This window comes from Monopterus albus, unplaced genomic scaffold (genome assembly GCF_001952655.1).
Source record: "Monopterus albus unplaced genomic scaffold, M_albus_1.0 scaffold8.1, whole genome shotgun sequence".
In the NCBI taxonomy this organism is placed as follows: domain Eukaryota; kingdom Metazoa; phylum Chordata; class Actinopteri; order Synbranchiformes; family Synbranchidae; genus Monopterus; species Monopterus albus.
In genome coordinates this window covers 216,645-225,685 of record NW_018127888.1, presented here as the reverse complement: position 1 = coordinate 225,685, position 9,041 = coordinate 216,645, and the positions used below count along the sequence as shown (strand labels likewise).

At 38.3% G+C, this 9,041-nt stretch overlaps 1 protein-coding gene across 2 annotated transcripts in view; it reads left to right on the top strand.

Moving 5' to 3' along the window:
* The first annotated feature begins 63 nt into the window (after positions 1–63).
* Positions 64–9,041, top strand: part of ankrd13b (ankyrin repeat domain 13B) — a 36,066-nt gene continuing 27,088 nt past the window's right edge. Inside the window, exon 1 of one of the 2 annotated variants that reach the window (XM_020587483.1) lies at positions 64–567. In XM_020587483.1, the coding sequence (XP_020443139.1) occupies positions 460–567 (108 nt within the window). In that variant the 5' untranslated portion in view covers positions 64–459. The remainder of the gene's footprint in view (positions 568–9,041) is intronic. The other variant, XM_020587491.1, reaches the window with a different exon arrangement.

Here is a 9,041-nt window from a genome sequence, read left to right as displayed (position 1 = left end):
TTTTCATGAAGCATATGCTTTATCACAATACATCCCTCACAGGGGATTGGCTGCGTGTGCGCACATTTCATTGCAGCTTGTCAACGCATCTTTCTCACTCGCCACCGGATGGGAGGAGTGGAGGAGGATAGATGTTAGAGTAGGCAGGGGGAGAAAGAGAGAGGGAGGCGAGAGGTGGAGGAACGGATGGTTAAGAAATGAGGGTGTAGCGTAATCTAGGGGTTTATTCGGTGTAGCGTAATCTAGGGGTTTGTTTCTAGCAATGGTTTTCACGGGGCTTTGCCGTTTATTCTAAGCAGAGTGAAGAGAGAATCAGTGACTGTGTCTGACGCGTAAGGCTGCCACCACACGCCTTTGGGCATCACCGCCGATAAAGGATGATAGGACTGATTATATAGCGTAAATTGATAACTAAGTATCCGCAGTGAAGGAAGACGAGGGGCAAACTATGATCCTAGGATGATTTCTGCTAAGAAAACTCCGGAGAAGAGTCGTTATCCTGTTCACTATTTGGTGTGGCACAACAAACACCGACAGCTGGAGAAAGAGCTGGCAACCAACGAGCAGGTGAGACAGAGACGATCAAACACATCTCACCACACACACATAGGCCTGTGTCTTTATTATAGGCTATTATATGGGCGTGTGGGTTGAGAGATTTAAGATATGGTGGTATAGATGCCATCTATGGATCACCTCATTGAAAAAAATAATGGGAATAGCGCAGTTAATTACGTGCAGGGTGGAGGGGGACACTTGTAGACCATATTACAGACTTGAATTTACACTATTTTTTTTATACTCATCCATTTATAAATCAGTGACATACTTTACATGTCAAGAATTTGTGTTATTTACTGCACTGGTGCTTAAAATATTCCTCCTCCCTGTAATTTTAATATACATGGGAAGTTGTATCAAGAGTTTAATCCTGGAAACATTCTAAGTGCAAATGAGTGTAATTGCTGAGCCTGATGGCTGTTGTAGTGTATGTGCCTGTGTGTTTTTGGTAGAGTCAGTGGTGCTTTATGTCTGTGTGTAAGCAGCATTATTGTGAGATCTACTCAAAACTGTAGGCTCTCTACCTTCCCACCAGCACCTACATCGTTTGTGAGTGGGTGAGACAATGCAGATACCGTGCATGTGGGTGAACAGTCGCCAACCACCACAGTAAATACAGAAATGGGATCAGTAAGGGGCTGTGTTATGTTTCCAGATAGAGATGATTTTTATAATCAAAAGCTTGAAGAATTATTTTACTTCACCTCAAGAGAGCACATTAAACTATTCCAGTGAAGTGAGTCAAAATTCTTTCCTCCTAATTGTACTGAAGCCCTTTGTCATTACACTAGATGGTCTGCAGGTTAGCAACTAAAAGATTTTTGAGGACATGCATCATGCAGCTGCCACTTTGACACACATATGCCAACTTGCCCACACACATTTATGCACACTTGCCTACAAATGTGCGACCTTACTTCACCAAAATGGTTAGCATGTGCCACCAAAGGCAGCCATCAACTGGTTTACCACAATCCCTACATTTACAATAAGGATGTGTGATATTGACCTTTACATTTAACCCTTGATCTTATACCTGTGGGAAAGAAATAATGAAATGTAACGCACCTTACAATGAAGAGACTCGAAGGACAAATGAAAACGTCTGGTATTCACATCAGTGCCACAGGTAACTTACTCTGTTTTGTAGCTAGTGGAGCTTTGCCATTGTGGAATACTCACTTCAGTACTCTACAGACTCAACAGTTAACTAAATTAACATGTCATTAGCTCTTTGGTTTCAAATTCATTATTAAATGTTAATGTTCAGCATAGAATCCTCACAAGGATCCATCATTAGTCAGCCATCAGTGTTAAAAGTTGGTCTGATTGCCCAACAGTTTGAAAAGTCTTGACAACTGTTGGGTGAATTGCTGTGGATTTTGGTACTAAGCAGACATTCACAGTTCCCAGATGAATACTGTAAAGACTGATAGTTCTCCGACTCTTCATCCAAAAGCACTATGTGAACAAAATCCAAAAAGTCAGGGTGTTTCTATAACCAGTGACCAAAATTCCTCCAGCCTCAGATGTATTTTCAGATTTATGCTGATGCAGCGCATATGCCTTCAGTGTTTTACTGGGCTGTCTTTTTTAGCCCAGTCACCACCAGAAACGTACTGTGACATTCCTCCAGTTTCCTAAAATAGGCCATATATCCATTGTATGCTGGCAAACATGTTTGACTGTCATAAAGATGCACATGGAAACTGGGTGTGGCCTATTTATTAAACTGGATGCTGAGTTCAAGGCCCATAACACATTCATATCAGTGTCTATTATTCCCACCACTAGGTTTTCCAAAAATGAACTGCCAGGGTGAGAAGAAATCATACTGTGAAAAGTAATAGTTGGACTTGTGTCACATTTGAGGAGTCCAGTTCCTTTGTCTGTCTTTTTTCATAATAGCAGTCTATAGATTACAGACTGCCCTAATCTTCATGGTACTAAATAACGTTTTTACCAAGACATAACTATTTTGTATAAAAGGGCCTCCCCCATTTTCCATATCATAGAATTTAGATTAAGAATCAAGCTTTTATACACATTATAGACAATTACACATGTCCCTGTTTTGCAACCCCTCTGTGAGATACCAAAAATCCATTATGATGCTATACTTGGTAAATTAGAAAAAGTAGTTTAATGGTTCTCTACATCCATCTCAAACGTTAACCTGTTGACTTATTATTTCCAGATTTCTTTATTTCTTCCCACCAACAGGTAGTGATATTTTATTTCACTGGTACTTCAGAAATACAATACTACATTGTAATTTGTGGGTATTACCAAATTAAATAGTAAATATGTACTTGCATATACTGTACTGTAGGTGAAATTTCACATCATCTATAAATTGGAACTTTTGGCTTTATTTGCTTTACACAGATATAATCAATATGTTCTTTTTTAGAAATATATAAATATTTAATTATGCTAATTGGATTGCTCTTGCTCTGCATTGTAACACAGGACATTGAACTTTTTATAAACTAAGCCAAACAGACTGCTTTGTAGTTCTTTTTCTTATACTGAATGAGAATAAACACACACCCGTTGAACATCCTAAGTACCGAGGTGTTTAGAATAAATTCATGTAGCCTATATATACTGTATATCTATGATATATTCTGTAATGTTCATCACAGTAGTGACTTATTGAAGATACTGGATTGCATGGGTGCCATACATTTTACTGGAATATAGCAGTGTCAAAAGAAGCACCAACAAAATAGAAAATAAGAGAAAAAGGTACAAAATAGGACCTTAGTTATCAGCTAGCTCTGCTTGATGGAAGCCAGTAGTAAACTATAATTTCACTTCTGTCTTTTCTTGTTCCCTTCTCACTGTTGTGAACTTCTGCTGAACTTCATCAATGAATGTAACTACAAACTAGCTCTGCATTTCTTGTTCTTTCTTATTGTGTGTATTTGTTTGTGTGTGGGTGTATGCACATGTCAGTATGAACCAAGGTTTTGCATGTGCTGTATAACTCAACCTTTTGCATAGTCAAACATTTTACAAACCACACATTTATATTAGCTCTAAAGATTAGCATCAGATCCCAGAACTCATCTGACACAGTTTATGATGTACTGTACTTTAAACTGTAAACCGAGCCTGCAGTTTATAAGTACAGTGCTGACTGAACTACAGTAGGGCAGTGTACACACACAAACATACCATCAGAATCATTATTCCTGTGCAAGTTGAGTGTGTAGGGATAATAAGCAAAGTTTATGGTTATTTAGATGTGTAATTTAAATGCTTTTGTAGTTTCAAAAAAAATCCATTTTAGAAAATTAGGACAAATGTCACTTTGCCAAGTATGTCCAAGCCCTAGTTGATGTGCCTGCTGTGAATAACCAGGACATTGTCTATATCACATGCATTGATCCAGTGGTGGAAAGTGATTAACTACATTTACTCAGGTATTGTACTTAAGTACAATCTTACGATATCTGTACTTTGAGTATTTTCATTTTCTGTTACTTCTTACTTTGACTTCACTAAAGTTTAGAGGCATATATTGTACTTTTCACTACACCACATTTATTTTATAACTTTAGTTACTAGTTACTTTTCAGAACCAGATTAATACAAAAAATACTGTACAGTTATAAGATGTCATTGGTCTGTGGCGGAAAATTCACAGGCTACCCAGCAGTAATTCAAATTATATGCAAATAAACCGGTTAAAACTAGCTCCCTCTTTACCAGCTGCAACATTAAATCTGATGTACACAATAATGCATCTGTAATTATAACACAGTAATATGACATACAGGAATTTGAAATGTGCCATTCTGTATAATGAGTACTTTTACTTTTAGTACTTTAGATATGTTTTAATGCTAATACTTTTGTACTTTTACTTAAGTAATATTTTTAATGCAGAGCTTTTACAGTATATTTCCACACTGTTGTATTGCACTTTTTACTTAAGTAAAGGATCTGAGTACTTCTTCCACAAATGCATTGACCTGTGCTTAGATTTGGATGCTTGGAATTTGAATTTCGGTAACATGAAAATCAAGGCCACCAGTCATCATTTCTCACTGACTTAGTGTGACAGTATCCAGACAGACCAACCAAATGAGAGAAAACATGGAGGAGGGGGTACTCTAAAATTGGGTGATTGCAATTATGCAAATATCAGTTCCACTGAACAGACTCTGGATGGAGTAAATCATGTGTGGTGGTTACATAGGCCTTGGTCCCAGCATGTGTCATTTTAGCCATACGCCTCTCTTCTGTCCTTTGTTGTCTGCTAGTGATGACCAAAGGTTCACTGTAACAGTTTAAACATGATCTTGTTAAAACTCTGAATAATATCATTTTCCAATCAAAGAGCAAAGTAATGGATTTAGCTGAAGTCCTGTATCAACAAGGGCAGTAAGTACATCTGAAGCAGTGAAGCCAAAATTAGGAGGAGGAGGCATCATATACACTTACACACTTGGCATAATGAAGTGAGTTTAAAATCCACTTCTAGAGAGAGTGAAGACAGAGATTCCTGTTGTTAGCAACAGCCATGGCAGATAATGAGGAAGAAGAGTACTAGAGACACATATGCATAATCCTTGTTGCAACAATAGATTATTACAATACAGTGCATTGTGGTAGTTTCTATGATATCACTGACAGGCATTAGGATATCACATTACGGCCATGCCGTTACACCTTGGATAACAATGGCAGTATTGTGCAGATAGCGCATGATAATGTTTGGTCTCTGATGAATTTGGTTTCCACTCAGCTGTGGAAGAATTGTATAATATCACTGACCTCTGTGTTATGCCATAGTAAAATAAAAGTAATCTATAGTCTTCTCCATATCAGGTTTTTAAAGCCTGCCCAGCCTTTAGTAAAATGATGACACACATTTTATTTCACTACTTTATGTGCATGCGTCAAATACCCAGCACTGTTTCTGGCTGGGCGCTTATTTCCCTCCAGCACAACAATGTAGTAAACAGCTGGTGTGAGATGATGCTGAAAGTTTTTTTTAATGCCTGTTTTCCAAAACATATGGCAGTGTGAGTCTGTCAGCTCCGGTGTTTGCCCAGTGTTCCTTAAACAGCATGTAACAGTGTTTTGAGTAAGTGATTGGAGCAGAAATGCTGCCACAGCAGGCTCCAGTGGAATAATTGGTACATCGGATATCAATGCTACGGCGCAAAGCCAAAGAGAGGAAACTGAGCATAGTAACAGGAGTAGTGGTTGAATGAATACCAGAGCCACACAGCTGACCCACAAAGAATAGGAGTATGCAATACTGATAAATATGACATCCAGATATTTTCTGGGATTTTATTTATTAAGATAAGCAGAAGATATTTTGCATCCTTCAAAAGTGTGTTTGACATAGTCTTATATTATACTAGTTCTTAAAGATGGCAATGTCAACATCATCAACTGTAAAAATGATGAACAGGCTAAGAGTTCCCAGAAGTGAAGCCACCCTGACTAGATCACCCCCTGATGGGTGGTTGCAGTATAGGTCATAAATCCCATCTCCTCCATGTTAGCGGATGGCACACACTAAAACCTCAAAGTACAAATCAAATACATTTTTCCCAGAGGTCATTTCTCTTGTCTTTGGTAGATATTATTAGATTTGAATACTAAAATTTAAAAATGATTAGCCACGCAATGAACAAATATCCAAATAGTTGAATATTTGGGCACAGCCCAGGTAAGTAAAGCAAGGTAAAAACAGGAAGGGGCAACATCACTGACAGACTGAACCAAGCAGTAGAGGCACAAACAAAGTGATGACAGAGAGGAGAGGATGTGAGGAGGAAATAATGACAGACTTTGACTATGAACAGGGCAGGTCTGGGTTGCACACAGACGTAAAAGCACAGTGCCATTAACAAAGAACAGGGCCATGTTAGGAGTGATTGTTTATCTTGAGACAAAGGCAGGAAATATCACAACGATCTCGACATTCTTTCCCCATTGCTGTTTCTTGTCTCTTCTATGTCTCTGTGTCCGACCCCAGCTCTTTTATTTTTTTCTCAGTGTGAGGTTTGGTTATGATGCCCTCTGTAAGGTGCTCATGTTAAATCATCATTATATCAGCTTATGCTTGCCTGCTAGCTTGAGGGAATGGAGCCATAAATTAAAGCTCTTGGGTTTTCTGTCTACGCTCTAGGCCTGAATATTTGTACCAGCCATCTTCTATCTGCAGGCACCTGTGCCATCTTTACCTCATCTCCTCCCTTTTCTATATTTCTCCAAGCATCCATCCATCAACCCCAGCCTTCTTTAGCCCCTTTTTCACCGCCTGATACTTGACTTGATACTCAACTTGACTCTATTTGCTTTTGGTACCAGCAACGCCAAAACTACCATGAAACTGCCGTAGCAGGGCAAGTTCAAAACTGTTAAAATTTTCATCCTAGGACTCTTTTAATGCCATTTTATTAAGTTTTGACAGTTTTTTGGGTGAGAAAACAACCATCTAGTTTTTGAATATGTGGTTAATCTATCCAGGTAATACCAATTACAAATGTGCTCCAAGATATGATGACCAGCTATGTGCCAGTTAGCTAGCTTTACTTAGCAGTCATAGATGTAGCCATTGTGCTCATATTTTCACATTGAGTAACTTATGGGGTACGTGATAAGATGTACGATGTGGTGAGTCATATAATATAATGATTATATTATATAGCAACAGTGGCTCGAGGCCTCTGACACCATAAATTTTACCCTCTATAAAACTCGTGAGAGAGAAGCAGCAACTACCATTATGAATGAATGAAGAACGAGCGACTGGTGTCATTACATGTAAACATCTGGGTTTATCAGTTGCAAGAAGGCCATGTAGTAATGATGAATTTCTCTGACCAATTGGCAGTCTGCAGTGTTTACATATCAGCTCACTTGGAACCTCAACCTATACTAAAAATAGTACCAGGTACCAGGTACTATCTCCGACATTTGACTGATGGAAAAACAAATAAGGCGAGTAGAGTTGTGTCAAGCTGAGCCAGTACTAGGCTGTGGAAAAGGGGTTTTTGTAATTGCAGCAGAGCAAAGCCACAAGAGATGCCATGAGGGCTGGGTTGGGGTCGGATTTAGTTAAGTTGCTGAAAGCTTTTACCAGAGAGAGACAAAGAGACTCAGACTGGCAGTAACAGGCAGAACAAAGGGGGGTTGGTGATGAAATAACAAAGAAAAATGGGAGGAAAGAAATTAAAGTAAAACAAATATATAGGAAATTAATGAGATGAAGTAAAGAGCTGTTTGTAGGCATCAAGAAGGTGTCAAAGTAATTAAAGTCATCAATCTTTGACTACTTTGGACATTAAATATGCTTAGTTTCATGTCAAATAAACAAGCATAGGTTGGTTTCAGGTTTAGGGTAATTGAATTCTTTCCATCACAACTTGATCCAAGTAGGGATGATGCTGCCCTGGGTATTTCTCTTCGATCCATTCTCTACTGCTCCTGTGAAAGTCTCCACCTCTAGAACAGGAAAACACATCCTCACATTCGATTCACATTTCATTAATATGTATTTGGATTCTTCATTATTCATTGATTATGCATACCCTTACATATATCTACAGTTTCTGTCAAATAACGCACCACTTCTCCCAGAAAATTGTTGCAATCACAAATTTTTTTGGTATTCTCATGTTTATTTCTTTAGTTTGAATAGGGGTTGTGTTGTTATAGTAGAAACAAAAGAAATAAACATGAGAATACCAAAGAATTTGTGATTGCAACAATTTTCTGGGAGAAGCGGTGCATTATCTGACAGAAATGCAGGGGTGCCAGTACTTTTGGCCATGATTGTTTGTGTGAATATATCTTTTGTTGCAGCAATTGAAATTGTTGAACACATGCTCATAAGATTTCCATATTTGAATTCCATACAACTGAAGTGAAAAAAAGAGAGAGAGGTTTAACTAACAGACAGGTTTTAACAGTTTGTGGTGATGCACTACAAGTCTATGCATTATCAAATGTGATGTAGAAAATGACCCTGAATCAATATACTGACATTTCTAAGTGTATGGATTTGTCCTGCTGTTTGTCCCTTGGTTTCGAGGTAAAGTGCTAACTATGTCCTTATAGCACATGCTAGTAGAACTGATGCATCTGAACTTGTCCACTTGCCAAGTGCATAAACATGAAGTCATGTAAACAATTACATTTTAAAACATCATGATATTTCTTTATTTGACATTTTCTGGCAATGAAATTCTAAATGTCCCAGAGAAAATTACCCTCTGGTTTCATTAAGCTGAACGCAAATACCTCTTGCCAGACCACTGGGTTTACCTGAGCTTGCTCCATAATTCACATGCTCACACACACACCAATAAGTGACAGCTGTGGTGTTTCGGTCCAATAGGCTAAAGCTTGTTCCTTATGTGATTGTGTTCTTTTAGAGCGGATGCAGTGTGTGCTTCATTCACACGTAATATTTTTCTTCTCCTTCTGTGTGTGCCTGCATCTTT